Raw genomic sequence first — 14,451 nt, 5'->3', positions numbered from 1 at the left:
TGTGGCACAGCACATAAAGCCCCTGGCTTGTGATGCTGGCATTCCCGGTGGGCTTTGGTTTGAATCCCAGCTGCTTCACTTTTGATGCAACTCCTATTAATGACCTGGGAAAGCAGCAGCAGCAGATGGCCCAAATGCTTAGGCCCCTGCCACCCATGTGAGATGGAAAAAAAGCTCCTGGCCTCTAGCTGGCTCAGCCCCAGCCATTGCAGCCTTCTAGTCAGTGAACCAACAGATCTGTTTCAAATTAATAAATCTCTTTAAAAATGCATGCATGTATATATGTGAAAGGCAGTGTGGGGGGGCAAGAGAGAAAGGAAGGGACAGACTTTTTCTATCTACCGCCATATCTTCCAAATACCTGCTATTGCAGGGGTTGGGCCAGGCTGAAGCCAGGAGCCAGATCCCCAACAGGGTCTCCCAAACAGATGGCAGGTGCCCAAGTGCCTGAAGCTATTGTCCACTGCCTTCTCAGGCACATTAACAGAGAGATCAATTATAAAGGGAGGCGCTGCTATGGAGGAACTGGCTCTCTAACATGGGATTCTGGCACTGCAAGCAGTGGATTAGCCTAATTATATTATACTGGCTTCAGTATTCAATTATAAGCTATCTCCACTACACTGAAGAATCAATCTCAAAAAAAGAAAAAAGGTTAAGTCACTGCGTAGGATACCTGTGTCCTACATCCGAATACTTGGAGTTGAGTCCTGCCTCTCCTTTCCAACCAAGGTTCCAGCTAATGTGCACCTTGGGAGGCAGTAAGGGATGGCTTGAGTTCTTGGGTCCCTGCTAGCAACACAGGAGACCTGGCTGGAGTTCCAGGCTTCTAGCTTCAGCCCGGTCCAGCCCTAAACACAGCAGCTGTCTGAAGAATGAACCAATGATTGTGAGATGTCACTTCCCCTTTCAAATACATACAAATAACTAAAAGAACATATTCGTCCCACCTTTGTAGCTCTTCATTACAAGCTTCCCACCCCTCAACACTCCCCAAACTCCAGTACCTACCATTCTCTCTGCTTCTATGAGTTCAACTGTTTTAAATTCCAGATAAATGAGAATGTGTGGTATGCCTTCTTGTGTTTAGCTTATTTCCCTTAGCATGTTATTCAATCCCATTCATGTTGCAAAGGCAAAATTATCTTTTAAAAAAGATGTATTTTGGGCCCGGCGGTGTGGCCTAGCAGCTAAAGTCCTCGCCTTGAACACACCGGGATCCCATGTTGGCGCTGGTTTCCATCCCAGCAGCTCCACTTCCCATCCAGCTCCCTGCTTGTGGCCTGGGAAGGCAGTCGAGGACTGCCCAGGACTTTGGGACTCTGCACCCGCGTGGGAGACCCAGAAGAGGTTCCTGGATCCTGGCTTCAGATCGGCGCAGCACCGGCCATTGCAGTCACTTGGGGAGTGAATCATCAGATGGAAGATCTTCCTCTCTGTCTCTCCTCTCTGTATATCTGACTTTGTAATAAAAATAAATAAATCTTTTTTTAAAAAAAGATGTATGAATCTTTTTTTAAAAAAAGAATTATAGGGAGGAGACAGAGATCTTCTATGTGGGGACAGGGTCCCAAGGCTTTAGGCTGTCCTTGACCGCCCTCCCAGGCCAGAAGCAGGGAGCTGGATGCAAATTACCTTTTCAAAGCTGGAATAATATTGCATTACACACATGCCCTACATTATCTATTCATCTGTTAGGAAACATTAGGTTGATTCTATAACTTCACTGTTTTCAACAGTGTTTTAAAAAACATGGGAATGCAGAGATCTCTTGAATAAACTGATTTCAAATCTTTCAGGTATATACTCAGAAGTGGGACTCTGGGTCACGGTAGTTCTATTTGTAGTTGTCTGATGGAATGTACTGTGTGCCATAGCGGCTGCACTGCTTCACATTCCTACGGTCACCAGCTTTCACACAGTGCTACCAGGACACCCCGATCTCCACATGCAAAGGAATAAAGGTAAGCCTCTACTTCATGCTGTCTGTAAGGATGAATTTCATACAAAATCCTGCATGCACGAGCTGGCCATCAGCCTCTCAGCACACATCCTCGTGACCTCTGATCTCAGCAATTTCTCAGATGTGATTCCAACCATCTAAGTGATAATAATGGACTGCATCACAGCTTACGACTTTCATGTGTTAAACGGCACCATCAAGAAACTGCAGAGACAACCCCAGGGCAAAAGTATTTAAAAGTTTTATATCTGATAAGGGACTTATATCTAGAATATATTTTTAAAGTTCTTAGAATTGAAAAATAAGAAAATAAATCACTCAATTGTAAAAATAAGCAGAGGCCCTAAACAGACATTTATCTGCAGGATACACAAAGGTCCAGTGAGTACATGGAAAATATGCTTAAAATCATTAATCATATGGAAATACAAGCTGAAGTCATGATACCACATCACACCCACCAGGACAGGACTGTGAAAAGCAGAAGTTATGTGTTGATGAGGACATGGACAAGTTGGAACCCTCACAGATCAACCGTGGAAATGTGAAATGAGGCAGCTGCTCTGGAAAACTGTTGGTGAAACAAAGAATTGCCATACAGCCCAGACACTTAACCCAGAGAAATAAAAATATGTCACCACACAAAACTTGTATATGAATGTTCACTGGGGAATTAATTATTCATAACTGTAAAGTGGAAGTAATCCAAATATTGATCAACTAATGAACACATAAAACGTAGTGAGGGTTAACTGTGCAATCAACGGAAGAAGTGAAGTATTGACACACCTCTAACATGAACTTTGAAAACATTATGTCAGACCAAAGAAGCGAGACTCAAAGACCACAGGCTGTATGGTTCCACTTTCCTTAAATCATCAAGACAACGAAAAATACCAGATCAGTAGTTTTTAGGGGCTGCTAGCAAACCACAGGGAGAAATTGCTAGTAAATCTGCATGGAGCTTCTTTCTGCAGTGATGAACACATCCTTAAATTAAAGGAAATGGCTGAGAAGTTTTTTGAGAATCTTATGAATAAACCATAAACTACTAAATACTTTTAAACGTGTGAATTATATTTCAATAAAAATATTGTTTAAATGACAAAAACATGTTATGCCAAAGGATAATCAGAGTAAGACAGAATATGGATTCAGTATGCTTTCAGGTAGCCAACTTACCCTGGATAGTATAAATAAAACCACCTGCGACTCCCTCCACACCTTCCACGAGCTCACGAGGCAGTGCACCCTCCCCAGCCTGAAAGAAATGAGAATGGAAGTGCTCAGTGCTCCGTTACTGAAAGAAAACCTGCTCCACTTTGAAGTTGCCTGGACAAAAGCCACATGATGACTCCTGTGCAGCAGATAAATCCATGTCAGATTTGCGGGCACACTGGATATTTAAAGCAGGCTGGCATCTCACAGTCTACTATTTCTGTTATCTAAGATCAGGTATTAGTAGTGCTCAGATTCCAGCTGCATGTTCTTGTACTTTCTACCATCACAGTGCAAAAACCAACTGTTTACAACCCCGTATCAGAAAAGAAATTATAATAAAACAAACTAATGCCACCTCCAAGTTGGTAGAGAGTGAAAATTCTCCTGAGTTCAAACACTCTTTGGCATGTTTTACAATGAAATGGCCAAGCTCTTTTAATTCAAAAACTTGTCTCAAATGGTTCAGCCAGAGGACTGATCAGTGCTGTGGTCTAACAGGTGCAGAGACACCGGGCCACTTCCAGCAACCGTCCTCTCTGCTCCTACGCTACAAGGAGCTTTGGTGATTAGGCCTCTCTTCACCTCAAGTTCCTCCTGACTGCCTGTCTCTGCACACGCACGCCAGCAGGCACATGTAGCACAGCCAGGCCCTAGCTGCCATGACCTCGACCAAATGGTCAGTTACGGCTCAGCTTTTTTTTTTTCCATAGTGCTTTTTCACACGTTCATCTATTTAAGGGAATATTGCTTGGTTCTTTTGTAAATATTTGCAAGTTGTACTACACGTATGTAGTTTAAAATTTGTAACTCAACGTGGAAGAAAGGGGATTATCTGGAAGAGAATGCTGCAGAACACTGACAACAGGTCAATGCCAAGACCAAACCGTGCAACCCCTCCTGTAAAAGGCTGTTCTCTAGTATGATACTCCATACTGTCCCATTTGGTTAGAAAATGGTAGCATTTTCTGCTTACTGTTTTTTTCTCTAAACTGGCTTTTAGTTTGGTCCTAAAATATTTTTGGCATCTTGCTGCAGAGACAGCAGCACTACTTAGCAAAAACTCTGCTCTACTCATTTATGATCAGCATTTTCCTTTACATAAGAGCTTTCTCAGAATAGACTAATCACCTGCTTTTTTTTCACAGTTAGTTGAGTATCTTTCAACCTCCTGTAACTATTTGAGTATTCATGCTTGAACTTGGTTCTCAATTCAAAAATTACTTCATTGAGTGTAACCAGCTTCCCCATCTATATCAGCATTTAGGGTGTGAACCAGCTTATGGGAGCACTCTCTCATTCTGTATTTTCAAATTTAAAAAGGAAAAAAATGAAGCAATGAAATATTACATTTAAACATGCACCAATCATAAGGAAAATTATATGTTCCCTAATATAGAATCATATAGGACATCAAAAATTTTTAGGTATTACTGTGACAACTCAATATTTCATGCTACATATGCTTAAAAATATATAATCAAGGCTTCATGCTGCCTAAACTCACATGAAATAAGGCACTTTTATGTGTTAAAGAAAAAGCCAAAAAAAGTTACTAAATGATATAAAAATGATAATATTGAAGACGCCTTACTGCCATGACTCTGAGCACTCCCCCGCCATCATTCACCGTCACTCTGTGGAGATTCCGTGACACCAGGCCCAGCACGTCCTGGCTCTCCCACACGATGGTGCCTTCAAAGCTCTGTTGTGGAAACATGAACAGTCAGTTAACTCCTTTATTGCTGCCATGTATTTTTTTAAAGATTTTTTTTAAATTTATTTTTAAAAAAAGATTTATTTTATTTGAAAGTCAGATATACAGAGAGGAGGAGAGACAGAAACATCTTCTGTCCGATGATTCACTCCCCAAGAGACTGCAATGGCAGGTGCTATGCATATCTGAAGCCAGGATCCAGGAACTTCTTCCAGGTCTCCCACGAGGGTGCAGAGTCCCAAGGCGTTGGGCTGTCCTTGACTGCCTTCCCAGGCCACAAGCAAGTAGCTGGATGGCAAGTGGAGCTGCTGGGATTAGAACCGGCACCTATATGGGATGCTGGTGCATTCAAGGCGAGGACTTTAGCTGCTACTTTATCACACCAGGCCCCTAAATACTTCTAAAATACAATTATAAAGAGACAATTTGGCATGCTGCTCTTGGTCATTTCCTATTGTCACCAAACCTTTTCTTACACTGTTGGAGGTGTCAACAATCCCTTTTCTCGGTGTAATCTGCCTTGGGTAGGTTCACCCGACTGACTCGGACATTTCCAAATGTCTTCAGACACCGGTCTGTGATCAGATATGCACTAAAATAATGTTGGCACATTCTGTTGTCAATGCTTACTTGTCCCTCAATTTAAAAAAATTTTAAAATTTACCAGAAGTGACATTAATGAGACAAGAGGTATTTTTGTGGGCTGTGGTACACATTGCTAAACTTTTTCAAAAACATTTTTACTGTATTATGGGGTCATCAGCAGTTTGAGAATCCCAACTGCATCACATGTTCCCTAGGATGATTCATTAGCAAAATAAGTTCATGTTAGCTTAGCAGATATGAGGAAAATGAGTCCTCATTGCCTTGTACTTCTACATCCAAATTCATGTGAAACAATGGCTGAATGGCTTACAAACTTGTAAAAATGAAAACTCCCTTCTCTACAGTTTAGCTACCGCAAGTGTCTGGGTGCCTTGGGCTGGGAGTCATTTCCTGTTTTGCTGCTGAAGTCCTAATGGTCCCCTGTGTGACTCCTCAAGTGATTAGAACATGCCATGATGGATGCAGCAAGGAACAAAGTCATCCAGCTGGGGATCTCAGCCTGAACTTGCAATGACCACGAGAGCCGGGCAGGTGGGAGCAACAGCAACACACACTCAGAAAGTGGCACTCTTCGGAGGCCGAGAACTCTGAGGTCACCCACCCCATTTGGATCTATCACATGGGATGGAAGAAGCCCAAATCCTGCCATTGGAACGACAACCAGGAGCACTGAGCGGTCCGCAGAAAACTTCCTTCGGGACTAGGGAGAGGAGCTTTCTCTGGTCCTTGCCTGGTTCCGACTTTGGGACCCCACCCTCTCTTGTAATGACCATCAGGATTGCTCTAGAAACTGAACCTGAATTGTGGTAATGCAACAAGGTGGAGGAATCCACCATGGGTAGGGGTATGGGGGGGGGAGGGAGGGAGAATCCCAGTGCCTATAACACTGTGTCACATAATGCAATGTAATCAATTAAAAAAAAAAAAAAGAGAGAGAGAGACACACTGCCGTGACTTAAGGCTGGAAACGGTGGGGCTTGGGGGCATCAAAGGCAGGCTCAGGCTGCACAGCCTAAGCAACAGTCTGCCTCTCCTGCTATTCTGACCTCCACAGCCGGCTGCAGGGAAGACTGAGGGTTGTTGCAAGCACCAGGGTGATACACTGTTCCAGCTTCAGCAAGGTCACCCCAGTAGCAGGGGCGGAGTTTGAGGACAGTGGTAACTAAGATACTGCAAATGTTCAAGCGGGGAAAAGCACCTATTTAAGGCTGTGACTGGACAGCAGGCAGACATTAAGTTTGAACTAATTCAGCAGTTACATAAAACGAGCCCTTATGTCTCATGGTTTGGAAGGCTGTAGACTGAGGTTTAAGTAAAATCAAGGGCCAGGCACGACAACCTAGCAGCTAAAATCCTTGCCTTGCACGTGCCAGGATCCCATCTGGGCACCACTTGTATCCCGGCAGCCCCACTTCCCATCCAGCTTCTTGCTTGTGGCCTGGGCAAGCAGTCAAGTACAGCCCAAAGCCTTGGGACCCAGCCCCTGAGTGGGAGACCTGGAAGAGGCTCCTAGCTTTGGATTGGCACAGCTCTGGCTGTTGCAGGCACTTGGGGAGTGGACCAGCAGACGGAAGATCTTCTTCTCTGTTTCTCCTTCACTCTATAAATCTGACTTTCCAATACAAACAAAATAAATCTTAAAAAAAAAAAGAAACTCCTGCATAAGTTCAGGTAGGAGAAGAAATGATATTCAAACCATGGCACCTGTGCTATGTACTTTACTTTCCTCTAAAACTCCTTGTACTGGCAGAGTCTCAGTGCCACAGTCACCTCCCAGAAAAGACTTTCTGCTGTGAAATGACAGAAGGTACCAGCTCCCAACTTCCAGGACAGCTAGCCTGAGATTCCTACACCATTTGTCATTGTGCCCATAGGAGACTGGAACAGAAAGCAAAGGCTGACTTGCCTCAGTGCCAAAAGAACTTAGCAATTAGTTAAACACACACACACACACACACACACACACACACACACACACACACACACACACACACACACACACACAGAGCTAACAGTAGCACACAGCACAAAGTGTTAGTTCTTTCTCCAGCAGTGAACAAGCTGCTTTGGGGCAAGGGTGTCGGTCTTGTATCTTAACAATGGCCCCAGCGCTTGGCTCATAGTAAGCTCTCCATAAATACACTGAGTAAATAAGTCAAAGAATGGCTTCTTTGAAACACTGAGATCCAGGGCCTCAACAAGACTCTCACTGGAGCCACTATTCTAGTTAAATGATTAACCTTATGGCACAGTCTATATTTAAAAGGCAGTAAAGTTCATATATGAAAGTTAAAAAATTAGATACACAGGAAAACAGGTATTCTCACCTACTGCTAAGGGCCAGCCAGGCTGATACAAACTGCTTGCTACTACTCAGAGGAGGACTGCATGCTTTAAAAATGTGCATTCTTCCTAAGAAAATAGCCAGCTATGTACATTCAGTCCTCATTCTAGGCACCGAAGCACTAGAAATATATCGACATCCAACTGTGGGGTTAAGTAACAGTATTTCCACACAGTGGTATTCTGCGCAGCCAATATAAAATAACGAGTGTATATCCAAAGAAGTTTGTGGTAAGTTGAAAGGAGGTAGTGAGATGGGATGAACGGGAACAGTCCTAGTATCGATACATGCACGGAAGCAGCACTGGTAAATGTGATTAGCTCTGGAATATGGAAACCTGGTCATCTTTAATGCTTACCTTTAGCCTATCCGTGCTTTCCACTATCTTCTAGTGTGCGTCAGTTTTGCTTGTATTTTAAATGTTTTTAATAGAGGTTTACATACACGTAGAAAGGGGATCGCTCTCATATTCACATAATTCATGTAAGTAACTTTTTAAAGATTTAAAAAAAATTTTTTATAGGAAAGTCAAATATACAGAGAATGAGAAACGGAGAAGAATATATTCCCTTTGCTGATTCACTCCCCAAGTGGTCACAATGGCCAGAGCCGAGCCAATCCAAAGCCAGGAGCCTAGAGCCTCTTCCAGGTCTCCCACATGGGTGCAGGGTCCCAAGGCTTTGGGCCGTCCTCGACTGCTTTCTCAGGGCACAAGCAGGGAGCTGGATGAAAAGTGGGGCTGCCAGGATTAGAATCTGTGCCCATTAGAACCTGGTGTGTGCAAGGTGAGAACTTAAGCCCCTAGGCTACTGCACCGGGCCCTCATGTATGTAACTTTAAACACACACTCTGAGCTGAGACAACCTGCAGCCTATTCATATGAGCACATTCCAAAAGATGAGTGGAAGTAAGTCTCCCAGTTAGCCGGGAGGGTAGTTGGTTGTGCAGCTTTCACAACCTGACTCAGCTTTGGTGCTGTAACAGGAACCCTACGGCACATCCACAGCGATCTCAGGGATGGCCAGTAAACAGACTCGCTATTCTGGTTCCCAAAGCACTGCACTCAGGAATGTAAGCAGACCATACTAAAATAGCCTGGGAAGGCTGAGACTCAGAGAGTATGTGTCCCTGCAACCACCCTGCGTTTAACCCCAGGGCTCAGGGCACCGGGAGATGCCAGCACACATCTACTTAAGAATGTCCACCACTGCCCACCCTGCAGGAAAGGTCTTATCCAGCCTGGAAATGGGGCCCATCTGATTTCTTCCCCCCATTCTTCAGGTAAGGAAACTATTTGATTTGTTTTTCTGGTCTTCTGTCAATCCATTACTAGTTTTCTCCTTTGCTATTACAACATTCACGCACTTGTCTACTCCACAGAGTAAAAACGGGCCACGTGCCACACGTGTCAGAAAGTGTGACCTTGCAATCTGAGGTATCAAGTTCTCTGACGAGGCAATTATGGAGTGCCTCACTCGGGGACATCCAGCTGGGTCCCCTCAGCTGCCACTCTGAGAGCCGCCCTGAGAGGGCACAACACCAAGTGCCCACCTTGCAGAGCTCATGTCCCATTTCCATGGAGGAGCAGATAGGCACACCTCATTCCACCCCGTACCTCTGGCAAGATGAACTGTTCCACAGGCTTGTACCACAGCTTATTCACCTGCACGCCACAGCTTGGAGGACTAAAGCGAGCGACGAAGAGGGCCTCCTACAAATGGGGGAGGGGAGAAGAGGCAGAAGAAACAGAAAAAAAAAACTTGATGTCATATTCTACATATGCAGTAAGTTTTTAAACACCTTTCATCCACAATGACCTTAACCAGACACTAACATTCTTCTGGAATTTCAAGAGCGCTTGGGTCTTCTGGTTATCAGTTTTAAAGATGTATTACTGGAAAGGGAAAGTGACAGAAATTGTGGGACAAACAGATCTTCCTATTGGGTCATTCGCCAAATGGCTGCAACAGCCATTGCTGGACCAGGCCAAACCCACAAAGGTGGCAGACCCCCCAAGTACTTGGGCCATCCTCTGCTACCTTCCCAAGTGCATGACCAGGCAGCTCAATGGGAAGCAGAGTAACTGGGACTCCAACTGGTACTGTCATACAGGATGCGATGTATACAAGTGGTAACTTAACATGCTGTGCCTCAATGCCAGTGTCTCGTGGTTATTAAAGAGACATTAAAAATAACTAAAGTCGTCATGAAATTCTCATCATTTCATTTCTCACTTAACTTAAATATATAAATTGACCTTGCAATGAAAAGCACCACAGGAGATAAAAAGTGTTATTAAGTTATGCCAAGTTCCTGTACTCCCAAAACTCCCTCCAGGGGCAGAGGATAAAGGGAAAGGTCACAGGTCTCTTAGTAGTCAGGAGTCTCCACAACCAACCTTGGGCAGTGGGGCGGGACATGCAGTGACGTGGTTAAGATGCTGCTTAGGGTGCTCCCATTGCAGACTAAACTGCTTGGTTTCAATGTCCTGGCTCTGTTCCCCATCCCAGCTCCCTGCTAATGTGCACCCTCGGAGGCAGGGAGTGACGAATGCTACAATACACGGGCCCTACAACACACACAAGGGAGGCCCAGATTGAGCTGTAGTCGTCTGGCGTCACCCTGGCCCAACTTTATTTATTGTGGGCAGTGGGGAGGAAACCAGTGGATGGAAGATTTCTGTGTGTCTACTTCTGCCCTTCAATTACATTTTTTGTTAAAAATTAAACAACTTTTGGGCTGGGAGCTGTGGGACAAAACATTAAGCGGCTGCTGCAGCCTGAGTGCTGGCACCCTACAGGGCATCAGTGCGAGACCCAGTGGCTCCAGTTTCAATCTATCTCCTTGCTAATGTACCTGGGAGAGAAGCGCAAGAAGGCCCACACGGGAGCCTGAAAGACCCAGTGAATTGAAGACTTCTGTTATCTTCTTATCCAACTCTGCTTTTCAAGTAGATTTTTTTTTTAAAAGAAAATCCTTTAATAGAAACAGCAAAAACAACAAAACCTTCACAGACTAACATGAGTGAAACCAACTAGAGGCTGCTCCTCATGTGCATCACTCTTCAGGCCAGAACATCTCCTAACTCTGATACTCTCAACTTGCCACGGCAAAGTGTCTGGTAAAGATACCAGGAGCATGCCAAAGGCCAAAGTTAAGAATGCTTCAATGCAGTAGGTCTATTTCCTTCATGCATGCCAGTCCTTAGAAGGGCATTAAGTCCTTTCTGCACTGTCACCACCCATGAACCCATCAGCACACACCTTAGACTAGTCTTTTCTTGAGGACAAAGATTATTAACTTCTCTCTGGCTATAAACATGGCAACTGAAAATATCCACTCACAGAACCAAAACAGGTATGAACCAAACTACTGGACTGATAATTGAGACATTATTAAGTTAAAAGAGACTATATCAAGCAAATTAAACAACTACTTCAGAAATTCCTAAATGAGCAAAATTCAGAATATTATTTCAAATATCTATCTGAGGTCCAGTTTTAATTAAATCTTTAACCAACTCTACAGTTAAATAATTCCAAATGACTCCCGACTACCTTAACCACAGTTAAATTCTCAAGTAACTTGAGAAAGCTCTTCTCAGTGTAATCCAAACAGCTGCAAATATCAGAATTTGTTCTCTTATTTATGTGTATGAACACTTGCTAAACTAATTTTTTAGACTAAGAAAAATGATTAAAAAAAGAAATGTAATCTTAGTTTGTGTATTAATTAATGACGCTTTAAAATGCACTATTTGTTAACAATCAACATCAATAAAAAACAATGCAAGAAAACTTGAATGAGGTGCTGCCTCTGGTAATAACAGATCAGTTCTCCTAGAGATAACTAAATAAGCAAACAGGTAGAAACTGGAAGACAATCCATTCTTGGAAGAGAAAAGCATGGGGTATGCACCTCCCCACAAGCACCAGTCTGAAGGCACAATTCTAGGGCATACAATTTCCAATGAAAACTTATTAGAGGGCAGAGGTTAATACTGTGGTGCAGCACATTAAACTTCTTTTTGCAACCCTGTCATATCATGTTGAAATGCAACTTTGATTCTCAGCTGCTCTGCTTCTAATTCAGTTCCCTGCTAGCATGCATGGGAAATCAGAAGATGACCCAAGTACTTGAGCTCTTGCTACCCACCTGGGCAACCGAGAGTTCCTGGCTTTAATTGTTCTGGCAATTTTGGGGAATGAACCAGTGTATGAAAGACTTTATCCTCTCTGTTACTCTTTCAAAGTTAATTAATAAATGTGTATGTGCGAGAGACACAGAATATGGATGAAGGAATTTTCTATGTGTTGGCTCACTCATAGATGACTGCAATGACCATCACTGGGTCAGGCTGAAGCAAGAAGTTTCACTGGATCTGCAACATGAGTTTCACAGGGCCAAACATTCGGACAATATTCGGCAGTTTTTCCCAGGCCATTAGCAGGGGGCTAGATGAGAAGTGGAACTTTTAGGACACCAGTCGGGGCCCATATGGAACATAGGTGTGGCAGGCAAGGGGTTTACTTGCTATGCCACACCACCAGTGCCAATAAATAAATCTTTTTAAAAAAATCAGACCAAAGAGTTATGGCAAACACCTTAGCTAAAAAGTGAGAATGAGGGGTGGCATAGCAAGTAAAGGTGACACCTGTAATACCAGCATCCCGTATGGTAAGCCATTCACGCCCCAGCCATCCACTTCTGATCCAACTCCTTGTTGACGCACTTGAGAAAGCAGCACTTAGACCCTTGCATCCAGATGGGAGGCCCAGATAAAGCCCTTGGCTTTGGCGTGACCCAGTCCTGGCCACTATGATCCATAGAATGAAGCTCTCTCTCCCTCTATGACTCTAACGCTTTCTAACTCTGCCTTCAAATAAAATAAACCTTAAAAAAAAAGTAGGATGAAAACTTCCCAGATAGGAAAGAATCAGAGAAAGAATCACACATTCTTCACATAAACTCTGCCCAAATCGGTGGCTGACTCATGAAGTACACATTCAAGACAAAACCAAAGCAGCCCATCTAAGGCCAAAACCGCATAGAGATGTTAGCTGCTGCCTTTCAAGGAGAAACGGTTTCAAGTACACTTAACCAAAAAGCAAAAACCAAAGCACTTGCAAGAATCCAGAGCTCTCAATGAACCATTTGTTGTACCTAGGATATAATCTGAAGTTTCTAGGCGTACGATAACACAGGAAAATGCTATCTATTCTCAAGAGGAAAAAAAGTAATCAGTTTCTTTACATTTATTTTTATTGGAAAGGAAAAATCAGATTTATGGAGAGGCGGCAAGACAGAAAGATCTTCCATCTGCTGGTTGATTCTCCAAATGGCCAAGATGGTCAGAGCTGAGTCAATCCAAAGGAAGGAGACAGGAACCTCTTCTCGGTCTCCCACATGGATGCAGAGACCAAGGTTTTGGACCATCCTCTACTGCTTTCCCAGGCCCAAAGCCTGAGAGCTGGATGGGAAGTGGAGCAACTGGGACACAAATTAGCATCCATATGGTGATGCCAGTACTTGCAAGAAGATTCAGCCATTGAGCCATTGTGCCAGGCCCTCCCTGTCTGTTTCAAAGCAAATAAATATAATTTTAAAAGAGATCTGAAACAGCTATTAGTCTTCTTTCCAGACTTTTAGGGTTGGAAGAGGCATTGATTCTCATATAACCTAAGAGTTCTAAACATTTTATGCATCAGTTAACAAGTTTTAAAATTGCTTCAGCTTTAAAAGATTTTAGGTTAAGAATTTCTAATCCAGACCAACTCTTTCTCTTTAAAGACTGATTCATCCACTTGAAAGGCAAACTGTGAGACACACACACACACACAGAAGGTCTTCCATGTATTGGTTCTCTTGACAATAACCACGGCTGGGCCAGGCCAAAGTCAGGGACCTGGAACTCCAAGTTTCTTACATGAGTGGCGGGGACCTAAGTACTTACACCATAATCCACTGCCTTCCCAGTCACATTAGAAGTGAAGGAGCTAGGTCTTGAATTAGCACTCCAATCTGGGATGCTGGCAGCTTAACCCACTTAAACAATGCTGGTCCCAACTTCTTTTCTAGGTATAACACGTGTATTCGTAGGTAATCTCCCCCAAACCAGCTTTATAACATACTATACATTCATGCATTCAATCAATGAAGAACAAACTGTAGGAAGTCTCCCAACCAGACAGAATTATATAACCTTCCAATCCACCACAGGAAAACATTGTTTTTTAAAAAAGAAAAATGGGGGAAACGCTGTGCGGAGCAGTACACACCTCCTGTTCTGCCTGGTAGAGCTTGACGGTGATGTTCCTCTGGAAGCCCACATCGCTGGCATCATAGAACACTCCTAGACTGGTAATCACGATGGGGTAGAGAACGCGGAAGCTCACGCTGACCACCCGGTCCTCAGGGAGTCCTGATGAGGTGTCTTCAGAAAGACTGAAGGCTTCAATCTCCTGATTCAGAACTAAGGAGACAATGACAACAGAGGCGTCACCTAAACACCGGAATCTTTTACATTCATCACGTGAAGCACGTGATGGAACTGACAGCATCATCTAGGCAATTACACTGGCTATACTTCCTTCACACATGGCA

General features: G+C 43.6%; 1 protein-coding gene across 1 annotated transcript in view; it reads right to left on the bottom strand.

Moving 5' to 3' along the window:
* B3GALNT2 (beta-1,3-N-acetylgalactosaminyltransferase 2) overlaps window positions 1–14,451 on the bottom strand; it is a 41,347-nt gene that overhangs the window by 10,942 nt on the left and 15,954 nt on the right. The window contains exons 4-7 of the mRNA XM_040968236.1: window positions 14,127–14,320; window positions 9,464–9,559; window positions 4,776–4,886; window positions 3,146–3,224 (exon numbers count right to left, since the gene is read on the bottom strand). Of these exons, the coding sequence (XP_040824170.1) occupies window positions 3,146–3,224; window positions 4,776–4,886; window positions 9,464–9,559; window positions 14,127–14,320 (480 nt within the window). The remainder of the gene's footprint in view (window positions 1–3,145; window positions 3,225–4,775; window positions 4,887–9,463; window positions 9,560–14,126; window positions 14,321–14,451) is intronic.

The sequence above is a fragment of the Ochotona curzoniae genome, unplaced genomic scaffold, assembly GCF_017591425.1.
Source record: "Ochotona curzoniae isolate NIBS_2020 unplaced genomic scaffold, NIBS_Ocur_1.0 scaffold_4683, whole genome shotgun sequence".
NCBI classification, from domain to species: domain Eukaryota; kingdom Metazoa; phylum Chordata; class Mammalia; order Lagomorpha; family Ochotonidae; genus Ochotona; species Ochotona curzoniae.
The sequence above is the reverse complement of the archived record's forward strand: the minus strand, read 5'-3'. Positions and strand labels throughout refer to the sequence as shown.